The sequence below is a fragment of the Nerophis lumbriciformis genome, linkage group LG07, assembly GCF_033978685.3.
Source record: "Nerophis lumbriciformis linkage group LG07, RoL_Nlum_v2.1, whole genome shotgun sequence".
Taxonomy (NCBI): domain Eukaryota; kingdom Metazoa; phylum Chordata; class Actinopteri; order Syngnathiformes; family Syngnathidae; genus Nerophis; species Nerophis lumbriciformis.
This window is the reverse complement of record NC_084554.2, coordinates 47,081,541-47,100,000: the sequence shown is the minus strand read 5'-3', so window position 1 is coordinate 47,100,000 and position 18,460 is coordinate 47,081,541. Positions and strand designations below refer to the sequence as shown.

The following is an 18,460-nucleotide window of genomic DNA, read 5'->3' as shown; positions in this document are numbered from 1 at the left end:
ACAGTTTCCACGTCTTTACGCATTTGTGCAAAGTTTCTCTTTTGCGATCACGTTAAAGCTGCATTGCAGAGGGAGAAAGGTAAACAGGGCGGTTTTTCTGATGGACTTTGGTTTAGCGACCTGGCTAAGTCCACAGCACGGGGCCCTTTGGGTTAGCAGTGAAAATGTCCACAACACAAACAGTTGAATTGTTTATAATTGGAAAGGTTGAGCTGCTTATTGTGTTGCAAATGTCCCTGAATGGGGCATTTTAGATGGTGTGTCAGGGAACACACTAGTGGCAGCAGCTAGGAAGCTAACAGGCAGCATCAGTTAAAGAGGCACATTATTATTCGTGTGTCTATATATATATATATATATATATATATATATATATATATATATATATATATATATATATATATATATATATAATGTATAAACTTTTTTTTTTTAATTATACTTGGTTTTTGATGATTTGATTGTATGTGTTTTATTTGAATTATGATTATTTTTATCATTATTTTACTTTTATTTTGTAATTTTCTGTAAACCATTTTTAAAGGCCTACTACTGAAACCCACTACTACCGACCACGCAGTCTGATAGTTTACATATCAATGATGAAATCTTAACATTGCGACGCATGCCAATACGGCCGGGTTAGCTTACTTAAGTGCAATTTTAAATTTCGCGCGAAATATCCTGCTGAAAACGTCTCGGTTTGATGACGTCAGCGCGTGACGTCACGGATTGTAGAGGACATTTTGGGACAGCATGGTGGCCAGCTATTAAGTCGTCTGTTTTCATCGCAAAATTCCACAGTATTCTGGACATCTGTGTTGGTGAATCTTTTGCAATTTGTTCAATGAACAATGGAGACAGCAAAGAAGAAAGCAGTAGGTGGGAAGCGGTGTATTACGGCCGACTTCAGCAACACAAACACGGCCGGTGTTTCATTGTTTACATTCCCGAAAGATGACAGTCAAGCTTTACCATTGACCTGTGGAGAACTGGGACAAGAGAGACTCTTACCAGGAGGACTTTGAGTTGGATGCTCACACGCGGTACCGTGAGTACGCATGCAGCTGCGGCTTCCAAACATTTGATCGCTTGCCCGTATGTGCGTGCCGCTATGTGCATGTCACGTACGTAACTTTGGGGACTTTGGGAAAATATATGTGCTGTATGAACTTTGGGGAGGTGAACGGTACTTTGGGCTGTGGGATTGAGTGTGTTGTGCAGGTGTTTGAGTTGTATTGGCGGGTTATATGGATGGGAGAAGGAGGTGTTTGTTATGCGGGATTAATTTGTGGCATATTAAATATAAGCCTGGTTGTGTTGTGGCTAATAGAGTATATATATGTCTTGTGTTTATTTACTGTTTGAGTCATTCCCAGCTGAATATCAGGTCCCACCCGCCTCTCACAGCATCTTCCCTATCTGAATCGCTCCCACTGCCCTCTAGTCCTTCACTCTCACTTTCCTCATCCACAAATCTTTCATCCTCGTTCAAATAAATGGGGAAATCGTCGCTTTCTCGGTCCGAATCGTTCTCGCTGATGGTGGCCATGATTGTAAACAATGTGCAGATGTGAGGAGCTCCACAACCTGTGACGTCACGCTACTCGTCTGCTACTTCCGGTACAGGCAGCGACCTAAAGTTGCGAACTTTATCGTCGATGTTCTCTACTAAATCCTTTCAGCAAAAATATGTCAATATCGCGAAATGATCAAGTATGACACATAGAATGGACCTGCTATCCCCGTTTAAATAAGAAAATCGCATTTCAGTAGGCCTTTAATTACCTTGTTCTATTCATTCAGAGCATGAGGAGGTTGAGGTGGGCGGGGTTGGGGGGGTGGGGTTGAGGTGGGGGAGGGGGTTCTGGGTATTTGTTCTGTTGTGTTTATGTTGTGTTACGGTGCGGATGTTCTCCCGAAATGTGTTTGTCATTCTTATTTGGTGTGGGTTCACAGTGTGGCGCATATTTGTAACAGTGTTAAAGTTGTTTATACGGCCACCCTCAGTGTGACCTGTATGGCTGTTGACCAAGTATGAATTGCATTCACTTGTGTGTGTGTGAAAAGCCGTAGATATTATGAATCTGGGCCGGCACGCAAAGGCAGTGCCTTTAAGGCACGCCCCCAATATTGTTGTGTGATTGGAAATCGGGAGAAATACAGGAGAATGGTTGCCCCGGGAGATTTTCGGAAGGGGCACTGGAATTCGGGAGTCTCCCGGGAAAATCGGGAGGGTTGGCAAGTATGACTGGGAGACGCAACAGCTCTGTACTTCTCCCTACGTCCGTGTACCTCTCCGTACAGCGGCGTTTTAAAAAGTCACAAATTTTACTTTTTGAAACCGATATTGATAATTTCCGATATTACATTTTAAAGCATTTATCGGCCGATAATATCGGCAGTCCGATTGACATCTTATCTAATTTGAAGTACTAGCTAAAATTTCCAATGCGCGAATTAGAACACATTGTTTTGTTCTGGAAACCCCACATTTAAAAAAATATTAGCTATGTCATCGTAATGAATGGAGCTCAACTCAGTTCTCCATTAGACAGCAAACAAGTTGAGATTGAATCAACAGCGCCTCTGCAGGTTGCAGCCACGTATTGCATATTTAAGACGCAATGGTTAAATTTTAGTGTCCTTTAGAGAAATCCAGGAATGTAATGAGGTCTTCAGCCAGGGTTGCCCTAACTTTTTACATTAAGGGGCCACAGACTGACAAATCAGAGGATGCTAGGGCCATTTTGGTAGTTTTCACCTTCAAAACCAGTACAAAATATAATTTTTTTTAATCAAATAATTTGATAATGCAATTTTAGTAGACATTTTTTTGGGAATGTGCTGAACTGAAGTGCTAACAGTTAACAAAAAGTATGAGCTAAAAAAGCTAGCATGCCAACAGTATTATGCTAGCATGCTAACAATCCAATCCACTTTATTTGTAAAGCACATTTAAATAACAGAAATGTTTCCAAAGTGCTGCACAACAATATTAAAAACAATATTCAAATATTATCCTTAGCTTCACCAATGATTGAATAAAAACAAAAAATAAATAAATATAAAAACAATATAAAAAGAAATATGATTAAAAACGATTTTAAAGGGTAAAACCAATTAAAACAATAAATAGAAATCACAATTTTAAAAACACAGAGGACTACACGACTCACGTAGTGTTAAAAGCCAAAGAATAAAAGTGGGTCTCAAGACGAGACCTAAAACACTCCACTGTGGGAGCAGTTGGAACATGGAGGGGCAGAGTGTTCCAGAGCTTAGGGCCGACCACAGAGAAGGCCCTGTCTCCCCTGGTTTTAAGTCTCGTCTTGGGCACCACGAGCTGGAGCTGGCTCCCGGAGCTCAGAGCGCGCGCAGGAGTGTACATTTGGATGAGGTCCGAGATATAATGAGGTGCCTAATGCCAATAGCATGCTTACCGTTGGCAGTAGGGAAATACTATAATATTTGACACTGAGGAGTATACCTGCTAAATTAGTTTAAAAATGCAAACTTTAACATGCGTCAAGTAACAAAATATATTTGTCTGAGGTGTTTACCGTATTTTTCGGAGTATAAGTCGCTCCGGAGTATAAGTCGCACAGGCCGAAAATGCATAATAAAGAAGGAAAAAAACATATATAAGTCGCATTTTTTGGGGAAATTTGTTTGATAAAACCCAACACCAAGAATAGACATTTGAAAGGCAATTTAAAATAAATAAAGAATAGTGAACAACAGGCTGAATAAGTGTACGTTATATGAGGCATAAATAACCAACTGAGAACGTGCCTGGTATGTTAACGTAACATATTATGGTAAGAGTCATTCAAATAACTATAACATATAGAACATGCTATACGTTTACCAAACAATCTGTCACTCCTAATCACTAAATCCCATGAAATCTTCTACGTCTAGTCCAGTGGTTTTTAACCTTGTTGGTGTCATATGCGCAGTCACCGAACCCTTCTTTAGTGAAAAATAAAAAATAAAAAATTTAAATTCAAGACGAAGTTATATGTTTTTGGTAACATGGGGAACATATTCTAAGTAACAAAGACTTAATGTAGAATTTTTTGGACACTCGACTAATTAGAGTTATTTGGTTAGGGTTAGAGGGTTAGGGTCAGGGTTAGAGGGTTAGGCTTATAATAAGGCCATGCCGAATAAGGCATTAATCAGTACTTAATAATGACTAGTTAAGAGCCAATATGTTACTAATTTGCATGTTAATAAGCAACTAATTAATGGTGAATATGTTCCCCATACTAATGTGTTACCATGTTTTATTACTGGTGCACGAAGTGAACCGTGCATGAACATCACCTTGTTCAAAGAACAAAACCAACACAGTGCATAAACTCACAACAAATTACACACCTGCAAATCAGTGTGACTTCTGCAGTTGCCGTATCCGTAATACGCCGATAGGGAGAAGTTTTTATTTACACGATGAGTCGGGTGTGTCTTGACCTCCGCCGAACCCCTGAGCCCGACTCACCGAACCCCTAGTGTTCGATCGAACCCAGGTTAAGAACCACTGGTCTAGTCTCTTACCTGAATGAGCTAAATAATATTATTTGATATTTTACGGTAATGTGTTAATAAATTCACACATAAGTCGCTCCTGAGTATAAGTCGCACCCCCGGCCAAACTATGAAAAAAACTGTGACTTATAGTCCGAAAAATACGGTAATTGCAAATTTTGTTTAAAATGCTAACCCGCTAACGTTAACATGCAGCAAGTACCAAAATATGACAGAGGTGTATATGTCCTTGAGGGTGCATGGGAGTTTGCTCAACCAGTCTACATGTGCTTTGTGGACTTGGAGAAGGCATTCGACCGTGTACCCCGGGAAGTCCTGTGGGGAGTGCTCAGAGAGTATGGGGTAACGGACTGTCTTATTGTGGCGGTTCGCTCCCTGTATAATCAGTGTCAGAGCTTGGTCCGCATTGCCGGCAGTAAGTCGGACCCGTTTCCAGTGAGGGTTGGACTCCGCCAAGGCTGCCCTTTGTCACTGATTCTGTTCATAACCTTTATGGACAGAATATCTAGGCGCAGTCAGGGCGTTGAGGGTATCTGGTTTGGTGGCTGCAGGATTAGGTCTCTGCTTTTTGCAGATGATGTGGTCCTGATGGCTTCATCTGGCCAAGATCTTCAGCTCTTACTGGATCGGTTCGCAGCCGAGTGTGAAGCAACTGGGATGGGAATCATCACCTCCAAATCCGAGTCCATGGTTCTCGCCCGGAAAAGGGTGGAGTGCCATCTCCGGGTTGGGGAGGAGATCTTGCCCCAAGTGGAGGAGTTCAAGTACAGGCGGATCGGTGCGGCGTCTTCAGTAATGCGGACGCTGTATCGATCCGTTGTGGTGAAGAAGGAGCTGAGCCAGAAGGCAAATCTCTCGATTTACCGGTCGATCTACGTTCCCACCCTCACCTATGGTCATGAGTTTTGGGTCATGACCGAAAGGACAAGATCACGGGTACAAGCGGCCGAAATGAGTTTCCTCCGCCGGGTGGCGGGGCTCTCCCTTAGAGATAGGGTGAGAAGCTCTGTCATCCGGGGGGAGCTCAAAGTAAAGCCGCTGCTCCTCCACATCGAGAGGAGCCAGATGAGGTGGTTCGGGCATCTGGTCAGGATGCCTCCCTCGGGAGGTGTTTCGGGCACGTCCGACCGGTAGGAGGCCACGGGGAAGACCCAGGACACGTTGGGAAGACTATGTCTCCCGGCTGGCCTGGGAACGCCTCGGGATCCCCCGGGAGGAGCTGGACGAAGTGGCTGGGGAGAGGGAAGTCTGGGCTTCCCTGCTTAGGCTGCTGCCCCCGCGACCCGACCTCGGATAAGCGGAAGAAGATGGATGGTGTATACCTGCAAATTTTGCTAAAACAAAAAAAGAAGCTAATATGCTAATATAGGAATGGTAATGATCGTGCTAGGGTCTGCAAATGGCCCCTGGGCCACACTTTGGACACCCATGTCTTAAACGCTCACACACTGAAGCACCGTGCTAATGTTAGCCAGGCTGCCCCTGATTGAAATGTGTCCCAACTGGCTGATGTGTGCTTTCTGAGGACAACGCACACACAAGTCAAGGTTGTATGCGGCCTGAGTTTGTCCCCCAGTGGCATCTCAACACACACAGGGCGTTTGTCAGCTCTAAGAATAGTGAGGATCAGGTTCCGGACCTCACAATTGGTCTGTTTGCGGTTCTGCTTTGAAAGAAAGGCAAGGAGGCGGAGCTTGTCTCCCTGTCCTGGTCATTGGCCCGCTGTCGTCCTGCCCGAGAGGTTCTCTTAAGTTGTTTGGATCATCTTGTGTTTGGATTTGTTAATGCTGCCAAAGTGTTGCTTTTAATGGTGGTTCAGTGAGCGAGCACTGGTCTCACTGGTTTGGTCCATGCAGCGGTACCGCCACTATGGCACCTCGTCCTCTACGGTGCCCGTGGAGGAGCTCCACGCCACTGAGGAGGAGGTGAGTGCTAAGGAACAGGAGGAGGAGCCCCTGGTAAAAGAGGAGCCGGATGACATCCAGACCACAGGTAGGACCTGCGTGAACTTTGACCCCCTGGTTGCTGTTCCTCTCTGGGTTACTCGGTTTGGTTCTGATAGGAGGCATGGATGTTGAGGAGGCCCCTTCCACGCAGGAGGCCCATTTGCTCTCTGGTAGGTGGCGTACACCGCTTTGGTTTGGCTTGTTGTGTGTGTGTGTGGGTTTTGACCTTTAACCTTTTTCAGCCCTGTGCATGTGTGTGTGTTGCCTGAGATGATTGTGACTTGATTTTTGATGTCTGAAGCTCTCAGCTGCTCCAGGGGGAACAGCTGCTGTTGGCCCCGCCCCCTCGGGCTTGTGTTAAATCTGTTCCTGGCTCAGGTTGACCTCTGCTGTTTGTGACTAATAAAAGGTGTCAACTACTTGACTCTGCAGAGCGACACACCTCGGGAGGGGCATTAATTGGGACTATTTACCATTAGGGATGATGTTTGATAAGAAATTATCGAGTTCGAGCCTATTATCGAATCCTCTTATCGAATCGATTCTCTTATCGAGTCCAGATAGGTTGTTGTATATGGAAAAAAAACACATAATATTTGGTTTAACAAATCACTTCACATTCTCTACTGCTCGCTACTATAGTATTACCATATCTGAGTTATTGTGCAGAAATGTAGGGAAATAATTACAAATGTGCGCTACGTTCGTTAACCGTGTTACAAAAAAGATCAATTAGACTGATACATAATGTTGGATATAGAGAACATACAAACACTTTATTTATTGAGTCAAAAATATTAAAGTTCGATGATTTGGTAAAATTGCAAACAGCTAAAATGATGTGGAATTAAATGATGGAATGGATTAAGTAAAGAAGTTAAACATTGTACTGATATGATCCAGTTTAAGAGGTTGTTCAAATGAATAGTGCTTACAAAGTACAAAGAAGAAGAATTATAAGAAATACTTTCAACTTTATTGAAAATAAGATATTCTTCATCTCAATATATTAATAATGACTGAATTAATTAATTACATATTACAAAACTGTTGTATATACTAATTCACAGATATTTTATTATAAAAAGGTCAGTAAATGATGTATATATTTGTCGGATCATGTTTTGTTTAGTTATGTTCTGTTAGTTTTGGACTTCCTTAGTTGTTTTGTGCACTTCAGGGGTTTGTTTTAGTCACCATGGTTTAGGGATGTCCCGATCCGATATTAGGATCGGATCGGCTGCCGATATTTGCCAAAAATTGCGTATCGGCAAGGCATGGGAAAATGCCGATCCAGATCCAGTTTAAAAAAAAACTCCGGTCCGTGTTTTCCAACGCACCTATTTAAATAATACATTCCACTTTTCTGCTGCTCCGTAATTTCCGTTCCGCATTTTCCAGCACACCTTCAACACATCCACAATTCTCACGCAGTTGCTTTTAGCTGCTGGTATTACACGACAGGCTCTTCTCACTCTTTCCTGTGTCTCCCTCTCACAGACAGCGAGCGCACCTTCTTACACACGTCATACTGTCACGTTATACGTCACATACTGTCACGTCATACGTCACATACGTATACGTCCTCTCCCAGCAGAGAGCGAGGTAGCGGCATGGCTAACGTTAGCTGTGATGCTAGCGCAGCCGCTAAGGTGCGCGCCTGCTCAAGCGTCCTCTGCGCACGGCAAATCTATGCACGCACAAAATCAAATAAAAAAATAAGCGCATAACAATTTTCGACACACGGACACGACAGAGACAACAGTTTTCGTCATCATTGTTCAAATATTGTGACGTCTGTCGAGACGCTTATCTCCATTCGGTGCCACACGTCCACACCATCAAAATGCAGAGGCAAGAAATCTGCGTTCAAAGAACTCCGGCTTATTAGTGATTCCCAGAGCCCAAAAAAAGTCTGCGGGCTATAGAGCGTTTTCTATTCGGGCTCCAGTACTATGGAATGCCCTCCCGGTAACAATTAGAGATGCTACCTCAGTAGAAGCATTTAAGTCCCATCTTAAAACTCATTTGTATACTCTAGCCTTTAAATAGCCCCCCTGTTGGACCAGTTGATCTGCCGTTTCTTTTCTTTTCTCCTCTGCTCCCCTTTTCCTTGAGGGGGGGGGGCACAGGTCCGGTGGCCATGGATGAAGTGCTGGCTGTCCAGAGTCGGGACCCGGGGTGGACCGCTCGCCTGTGCATCGGCTGGGAACATCTCTACGCTGCTGACCCGTCTCCGCTCGGGATGGTGTCCTGCTGGCCCCACTATGGACTGGACTCTTACTATTATGTTGGATCCACTATGGACTGGACTCTCACAATATTATGTCAGACCCACTCGACATCCATTGCTTTCGGTCTCCCCTAGAGGGGGGGGGTTACCCACATATGCGGTCCTCTCCAAGGTTTCTCATAGTCATTCACATCGACGTCCCACTGGGGTGAGTTTTTCCTTGCCCGTATGTGGGCTTTGTACCGAGGATGTCGTTGTGGCTTGTGCAGCCCTTTGAGACACTTGTGATTTAGGGCTATATAAATAAAGATTGATTGATTGATTGAAAAATTTCCACATCAACACTGTATGAAAAAATTAGTTATTTTTTTTAGTTGTGATTTCCTTCTCTGCATGAAAGTTTAAAAGTAGCATATATTAATGCAGTATGAAGAAGAATGTTTTAATGTAGACATGCAAGCCTTGAAAGAACATTTTGAAAATCAAGATTACATTTCCTGCAAATGGGTGCATTTCTACCCTATATTTTAACTTTAGATTTATTCTCATATCAAACTCTTTTGGCTGTCTTTTTGACACTTACATCAGGCGCCCCCCTCCACACCCTGGATTATAAATAATGTAAATAATTCAATGAGTACTAAAACCCTTTTCAACATTATTCTGATACTAAGTAGGCTAAATAACTTTAAACTTTAATACATGCTCGGATAGGCCAGTATCGGTCAGTATCGGTATCGGTCAGTATCGGTATCGGATCGGAAATGCAAAAACAATATCGGTATCGGATCGGAAGTGCAAAAACCTGGATCGGGACATCCCTACCATGGTTACTTATGATTTTCACCTGCCTTGTACGCGCACCTGTTGCTCATCAGAGACTCTATTTAAGCCTGCCTTTTCCGGTCACTCGTCGTGGCTTTATTGTTTGCATTTGCATTAGTTACGTTGGCATTCTGGTTTTCGAGCGCATGATTCCTGTGCTAAGTTACCTTAGCTTCTAGTATTCCTGTGCTAAGTAAGTTTTTGCTTTAGCTTCTCGTGCGAACGGCACGCTTTCCTTTTGTTTCGTTCCTGTCTGTTGTAATGTGTATGATTTATGAGAAATAAATCATCTCCTACCTGCACGCTTTCGTCCGGAGCCGTCAGTTTTGCGTCCCGGGATATCGAACCGCAGCACGCTGCACCCCACCGTGACAAATGACTGAGCTACGTGACGTAATTTCTTGTGATGTCCTACGGGGCATTTCTTGTCGGGGCGGGATTCGTTCCCAGGGATTCAAATAAAGAACCAACTCTTTTTCTTTACTATAGTGGTTTCGATAACGGGTACCGGTTCTCAAAAAGGGATTCGAGTCCGAGGACTCGGTTCTTTTCTTATCGAACAACCGGGAAAACCGGGTTCGAGCATCATCCCTATTTACCATCAATACATTGCTATACTTCACCATTAGACTCATGTTACATTCATATTAGGGCTGTCAAAAATAACCGGTAAACTCATGCGATTAATCACAAAAAATATTGCATTAATAATGTATAGTTGCAGCCAGATTATTTTTTTTGTATTAATCTATTTTGAGCTCTTTAACCTTAACATCGAAAGGTTACCTGAAAAGCGGCGTGGGTTTTATATAAGATCAATGATCAGGTAATTACATACAAAACCCAAAACCAGTGAAGTTGGCACGTTGTGTAAATTGTAAACAAAAACAAAATACAAATCCTTTTCAACCTATATTCAATTGAATGGACTGCAAAGACAAATAAATATATAAATGGGTTATACTTGTATAGCGCTTTTCTACCTTCAAGGTACTCAAAGCGCTATGACAGTATTTCCACATTCACCCATTCACACACACATTCACACACTGATGGCGGGAGCTGCCATGCAAGGCACTAACCAGCAGCCATCAGGAGCAAGGGTGAAATGTCTTGCCCAAGGACACAACGGACGTGACTAGGATGGTAGAAGGTGGGGATTGAACCCCAGTAACCAGCAACCCTCCGATTGCTGGCACGGCCACTCTACCAACTTCGCCACGCCGTCCCCAAGATACTTAAAGTTCGAACTGGAAAACCCTGTTATTTTTTTTGCAAATATTAGCTCATTTGGAATTTGAGGCAGGCAACATGTTTCAAGAAAGCTGGCACACGTGGCAAAAAAAGACTGATAAAGTTGAGGAATGCTCATCAAACACTTATTTAGAACATCCCACAGGTGAACAGGCAAATTGGGAACAGGTGGGTGCCATGATTGGGTATAAAAGCAGCTTCCATGAAATGCTCAGTCATTCACAAACAAGGATGGGGCGAGGGTTACCACTTTGTGAACAAATGCATGAGCAAATTGTGAAACCGTTTAAGAACAACGTTTCTCAACGAGCTATTGCAAGGAATTTAGGGATTTCACCATCTACGATCCGTAATATCATCAAAGGGTTCAAAGACTCTGGAGAAATCACTGCACATAAGCGATGATATTACAGACCGTCGATCCCTCGGGCGGTACTGCATCAAAAAGTGACATCAGTGTGTAAAGGATATCACCACATGGGCTCAAGAACACTTCGTAAACCACTGTCAGGAACTACAGTTAGTCGCTACATCTGTAAGTGCAAGTTAAAACTGTACTATGCAAAGCGAAAGCCATTTATCAACAACACCCAGAAACGCCACCGGCTTCACTGGGCCCAAACTCATCTAAGGTGGACTGACGCAAAGTGGAAAAGTGTTCTAAGGTCTGACGAGTCCACATTGCAAATTGTTTTTGGAAACTGTGGATGTCCTGTCCTCGAAAAAAAAAAAGGAAAAGAACCATCCGGATTGTTATAGGCGCAAAGTTGAAAGCCAGCATCTGTGATGGTATGGGGGTGTATTAGTGCCCAAGGCATGGGTAACTTACACATCTGTGAAGGCACCATTAATGCTGAAAGGTACATACAGGTTTTGGAGCAACAAATGTTGCCATCCAAGCAACGTTACCATGGACGCCCCTGCTTATTTCAGCAAGACAATGCCAAGCCACGTGTTACAACAGCGTGGCTTCATAGTAAAAGAGTGTGGGTACTAGACTGGCCTGCCTGTAGTCGAGACCTGTCTCCCATTGAAAATGTGTGGTGCATTATGAAGCCTAAAATACCACAACGGAGACCCCCGGACTGTTGAACAACTTAAGCTGTACTTCAAGCAAGAATGGGAAAGAATTCCACCTGAAAAGCTTCAAAAATGTGTCTCCTCAGTTCCCAAACGTTTACTGAGTGTTGTTAAAAAGAAAGGCCATGTAACACAGTGGTAAAAATGCCTCTGTGACAACTTTTTTCCAAAGTGTTGCTGCCATTAAATTCTAAGTTAATGATTATTTGCAAAAAAACATTACATTTCTCAGTTCAAACATTAAATATCTTGTCTTTGCAGTCTATTCAATTGAATATAAGTTGAAAAGGATTTGCAAATCATTGTATTCTGTTTTTATTTACGAATTACACAATGTGCAAACTTCACTGGTTTTGGTAAATCATTTGACAACACTAATTCACATGTTAACTTTACATAGCTAGCATCATGTTCTTCTTTAGTCAGTAAACTAGTTGCGACTTCATCAACAGCGCCTCTGCTGGTTGCAGCCAAGTATGGCACTCCATTTTTGCTTCATTGCTTCAAGACACAAATTAATCCGTTAATTCTTATGCCCGCCTCAAGTGTGCACATTTTCCTTGTTGCATGTTTCAAGTGTGTTTTTAACTTATTTTTGGTGTGTGTGTGTGTGTGTGTGTGTGTGTGTGTGTGTGTGGCGTCCACAGAGTCAAAGCCGCCACCGTCGGAAAGCAAGAACGGGAAGAAGACGCACGGCGGCGATGCGGGGGGAGGAGCTAAGTATTCCGTCTTCACCTGGTTTGTGGTCCTGGCGCTGTTGGGGGTGTGGAGCTCAGTGGCCGTCGTCTACTTTGATGTGGTCGACTACAACAGTGTCATCGGTAAGTTAGCAGATGTTGGTGTGTTTTGTCCTTATAGTGGAACACCTCTGACAATGCATACAGGAAGCTGTCACCTTGTGGCTGCACGTCTCACGCTGACTTTTGCTACACTGCACAAAGTCAGTGTTCAAAAACAAGAAAAAAAAGAAAAAAAATTAGGGGTATTTTATTTGAACTAAGCAAAATTATCTGCCAATAGAACAAGAAAATTCGGCTTGTCAAGACTTTCCAAAACAAGTAAAATTAACTAACTTCAAGGAACCCCAAAATACCTTAAAATAAGTATATTCTCACTAATGACAAGTGCACTTTTGTTGGTAGAAAAAAAAAGAGACCTTTTTGCTCAATATGTTTAAAAATATTCTTAAATGAAGTAAATGCTAGTGCCATTATCTTGACATAATGATATGCGCTCTGCATCATTTTTTTAATTTTTCATGCTTGAAGTAAGAAATTATTACTTTAAAAAAGTAGTTTTATACTTGTGAGTGTTGATGACACAGCTTTGCATCCGTGGATATTCTAGTTTCAAGCATCTTTTACTCAATGTAGGTCATAAAATCTCAGCAACAAGCTATAATATCTTACTGAGATCATTTAGGACCAAAACCCTTAAAACAAGTAAAACACTCTAACATAAAATCTGCTTAGTGAGAAGAATGATCTTATCAGACAGAAAATAAGCAAATATCACCCTTATTTGAGATATTTCATCTTACTTAGATTTCGGTTTTTGCAGTGTACTTTGTGGTTTATGATCAACTTCCTGTTAAGAGAAAAAAAATAACCAGGTCATGTTCTTGTGACAGTGAAAAAAACTCTGACAGTGTAGAAATAATGCATACAGCAGGGGTTCTTCATCGTTTTGACCTTGGGGCCCAACTTTTCCACTACAGAGGGACCCACTCAAAAATTAACACTCAATAATTATATCTAACCTACTTACAGTTTACAAACTTGTCGAATGAAATGAAAGCACGTGTTAATCACAAATAATATTATTTATTTAACACATAAACCTTAGACTTAGGTCAGGCTGATTAGAAAATAAGTACTAACCAAACATAATAAAGTTAAAGTTAAAGTACCAATGATTGTCACACACACACTAGGTGTGGCGAAATTATTCTCTGCATTTGACCCATCACCCTTGATCACCTCCTGGGAGGTGAGGGGAGCAGTGAGCAGCAGCGGTGGCCGCACCCGGGAATCATTTTTGGTGATTTAACCCCCAATTCCAACCCTTGATGCTGAGTGCCAAGCAGGGAGGTAGTAGGTCGGGATTTGAACTCACAACCTACCGATCTCAGGGCAGACACTCTAACCACTAGGCCACTGAGATACATAAGAAGGGATTAAAAAATAACTTGACAAAAAGTACATTGACATTATTATCGGCCGGGCCGTCTTCCCCGTCCCTCTTTGTTTTTGCTTGACAAGCCTCTGTCTGCAACACTCAGCGCGTGGGCTCATTAAAGGAGCGCCACGAGTTTCATGTTCCGTGATTCAATAAGCGCAACAGAGCTGGATGACAAATAGGAGATTATTATATACGAGGAGCAGGCAGCAGCTCACACATTCTCATACTTTCTGTAACATCCAGAAATAAATTATGTCAACCAGTTTGAACAATATATAATATATAAGCTACGCAAGGGAGCCCAGAATGTTTTTTATGGAAATGTTTGCAATATTTCAGTGCTCCTTACGAGGTAAACTTGAAATGTATTAAATCCACAAACTGCTATAAAATTGAGTAGATGGCGAGTTATTGTGATGTAGAGAAATCCCATGTTTTTACCAATTTTCCCAAAAGATTTTCTCTTGAAATGCAAATGTTGATGCTCCTTTAAGACAGTGGTCCCCAACCACCGGTCCGTGGATCGATTGGTACCGGGCCACACAAGAATTTTTTTTAATTTTTTTTAAATGTTTCTTTTTTTTAAATCAACATAAAAAACACGAAATATACTTACAATTAGTGCACCAACCCAAAAAACCTCCCTCCCTGTTATTAATATTTCTGGTTCCTACATTCAGTGTTGGGACTAACGCGTTACAAAGTAACGCGTTACTGTAACGCCGTTACTATCGGCGGTAACTAGTAATCTAACGCGTTATTTTTTATATTCAGTAACTCCGTTACCGTTACTACATGATGCGTTACTGCGTTATTTTGCGTTATTTTTTATGTAGTATCGGCTAGAAACTGAGAAGATCTGAGTGTTGCAGCGCTGCTGAAGAGGCGACAAAAAAGAGGCGCGCCGCGCACTGTCTGTGTGTACGTGTGTACGTGTGTACGTGTGTGCGTGTGTGTGTGTGTGTGTGTGTGTGTGTGTGTGTGTGTGTGTGTGTGTGTGTGTGTGTGTGTGTGTGTGTGTGTGTGTGTGTGTGTGTGTGTGTGTGGAGGGGGCGTGTCTGTGTCTACTATCAAGACGTCATGGCGAACCCCAAAGCCGAGTTTCTTAAAATGGAGATATTTTCAGTACGTTTCTTTTATCGACCACAAAGAAAAGAACATTTTAGTTGAATGTAAGTTTCAAATATGCTGAAACAGCGACAAAAACAACATGCTTCGACGAAGCTAGTAAAGAGACACACACTTCACCTCCAACAGCGGCTGGATTTTAATGAGGCACTGCACACTGAAGGTACACACACTCTGTCAATTCTCTTATATACTCTTTCATTTTAAACTTTTAGAGTGTTTGATTATCACATCACTCTAAATGTTTAGACTATAAAGTTCACAAACCTAAAGAGGGATACTAGTGGGCCAGGCTAATATTTCCTTTTCTCTAAACTAAGTGGGGAAATGTGTAGAGTGTTCTGGGCTTCAGAAATGATTTTATTTCAGAATTCCTTGAGAAAATGCCTGGTTAGGCTTTATGTATGTAGTGTGTGCCTTTCTTGTTTTACAGCTATGTTGTTATTATGCTGTTTGTTACTTATGTATGTTAAGTTGCAGCTATTTAAAATAGTTTTGTCAATTTGTTCTGGTCTGAAACAAATTGGCCCTTTAAAACATATCTTTGTCTTTGTGTGTTGTATGTAGAGCACATTGCTTAGCAGAGTTCAGTGATGCAAATGCATGTCAAGTTGATCAACAGATTGTATTATTCTCCAGTGCAATAACAGTACTAAAATGAAGGCTAAAAGGGCATTAAATGGGGCCTTAAAAAAATAAAAAATAAATATATAAGTAACTAAATAGTTACTTTTCACAGTAACGCATTACTTTTTGGTTTAAGTAACTGAGTTAGTAACTGAGTTACTTTTGAAATAAAGTAACTAGTAACTGTAACTAGTTACTGGTTTTCAGTAACCAACCCAACACTGCCTACATTATATATCAATAGTCTGCAGGGATACAGTCCGTAAGCACACATGATTGTATTTTTTTATGACAAAAAAATAAAAAAATAAAAATACCATCACCCCTCACCCCCCAGTCCGTGGGACAAATTTTCAAGCGTTGACCGGTCCGCAGTTACAAAAAGGTTGGGCACCACTGCTCTAAGACGCACGTGATAAAGGTGTTTGTGAAAACCACAACATTAGCACGGCATAAAACATTATGTCGCTAATGGTCTGACGATTCCGGATAAATAATGTGAAAAAAATTTTTTAAGCCTTGTCCAGCTGTTTACTGATGTATACTATTCATGTTTAATTATTGTTTAGTTATCAGCCACCTTGACCACTATTAATCTGTATCTGTATTTGCCCTGAAAAAAACATATTGGTATTATTACATACAATGCAGTTGAGATAGGCTCCAGCACCCCCCGCGACCCAGAAAGCGACAAGCGGTAGGAAATGGAAGGATGGATGGATGGATAAAATAAACAAAACCGAATATTAGCGATAAAGTTTCTTAAAAAACTGTCAATAAAATTCAAATGCAAGTGAAAGTACAGCTTCACCAGTTTAGTCATAATTTTTGCGCTTAAGAACTTCTCTATGACTTTAGCTCTAGACTTCCTGTTTGTTTGAGATTGTCATTACTGCCACAAGTGGTGGAAAAGAGTATTACAATATGGACAACAGCTGAGAAACAGATATTTTGGAGGGAAGGGGCCACTCTAATCCCAACAACGGAGCTAAAGTCAAGAAATACTGCTGTAATGTGTAGCCCCCTAGTGGTAGGTTTGTGTATTGCTCTCATGTTTCTCGCTTGAAGCTGTGACGAGTGACCACCATTGACGTGACGTCAGTGGGACACTTTTAGGACTGAAAGGAAAGTAGACGTCTGTCATTGTCTTCTCTGTGTTGTCTCCGCACGCAGCCAGAGCTGAGGAGTTTCGTATCAACTTTTCGCAAGTTTTACAAGGTAAAGTTCGAAACATGTCAAAGTTTAGATGTTCACATCCCGTTGACTTTATTTTGGTACTTCCTGTTCCCACTCATACGTCCATCCTGTCCAGCTTGACGGGTTGAATGTTAACACCACTCCTCCAAATTGTGTCCAATCTTGTTTTATACTCATTTCGATTGTCTCTTTGTGAAGATAGTATAGAACAGTGGTTCTTAACCTTGTAGGTACCGAACCCCAGCAGTTTCATATGTGCATTCACCGAACCTTTCTTTAGTGAAAAATAAAATGTTTTTTTTTTCCAAAATCAAGAAAAAGTTACCGTATTTTTCGGACTATAAGTCTCAGTTTTTTTCATAGTTTGGCCGGGGATGCGACTTATACTCAGGAGCAACTTATGTGTGAAATTATTAACACATTACCGTAAAATATCAAATAATATTATTTAGCTCATTCACGTAAGAGACTAGACCAGGGGTCGGCAACCCGCGGCTCTAGAGCTGCATGCGGCTCTTTAGCGCCGCCCTAGAGGCTCTCTGGAGCTTTTTCAAAAAATTTATGAAAAATGGAAAAAGATGAGGGGAAAAAAAATCTATTTTTGTTTTAATATGGTTTCTGTAGGAGGACAAACATGACACAAACCTCCCTAATTGTTATAAAGCACACTGTTTATATTACACATGCTTCACTGATTCGAGTATTTGGCGAGCGCCGTTTTGTCCTACTAATTTTGGCGGTCCTTGAACTCACCGTAGTTTGTTTACATGTATAACTTTCTCCGACTTTCTAGGACGTGTTTTATGCCACTTCTTTTTCTGTCTCATTTTGTCCACCAAACTTTTAAGGTTGTGCATGAAAGGTGAGTTTTGTTGATGTTATTGACTTGTGTGGAGTGCTAATCAGACATATTTGGTCACTGCATGACTGCAAGCTAATCAATGCTAGCAGGCTATTTAGGCAAGCTATATGTACATATTGCATCATTATGCCTCATTTGTAGCTATATTTGAGCTCATTTAGTTTCCTTTAAGTCCTCTTAATTCCATGACACACTATCTGTATGTAAAATGGCTTTTAATTTTTTGCGGCTCCAGACAGATTTGTTTTTGTATTTATGGTCCAATATGGCTCTTTCAACATTTTGGGTTGCCGACCCCTGGACGAGACGTATAAGATTTCATGGGATTTAGCGTTTAGGAGTGACAGATTGTTTGGTAAACGTATAGCATGTTCTATATGTTATAGTTATTTGAATGACTCTTACCATAATATGTTACGTTAACATACCAGGCACGTTCTCAGTTGGTTATTTATGTGTCATATAACGTATACTTATTCAGCCTGTTGTTCACTATTCTTTATTTATTTAAAATTGCCTTTCAAATGTCTATTCTTGGTGTTGGGTTTATCAAATAAATTTCCCCAAAAATGC

General features: G+C 41.5%; 1 protein-coding gene across 6 annotated transcripts in view; it reads left to right on the top strand.

Moving 5' to 3' along the window:
• The window catches only part of LOC133609428 (aspartyl/asparaginyl beta-hydroxylase-like), a 62,104-nt gene that overhangs the window by 507 nt on the left and 43,137 nt on the right, over positions 1–18,460 (top strand). Inside the window, exons 1-4 of one of the 6 annotated variants that reach the window (XM_072913530.1) lie at positions 6,219–6,546; positions 6,617–6,670; positions 12,540–12,713; positions 17,002–17,046. In XM_072913530.1, the coding sequence (XP_072769631.1) occupies positions 6,405–6,546; positions 6,617–6,670; positions 12,540–12,713; positions 17,002–17,046 (415 nt within the window). In that variant the 5' untranslated portion in view covers positions 6,219–6,404. Of the gene's footprint in view, positions 1–6,218; positions 6,547–6,616; positions 6,671–12,539; positions 12,714–17,001; positions 17,047–18,460 lie in introns of those variants that run through there. The other 5 variants (XM_072913532.1, XM_072913531.1, XM_072913533.1 and 2 more) reach the window with 5 other exon arrangements.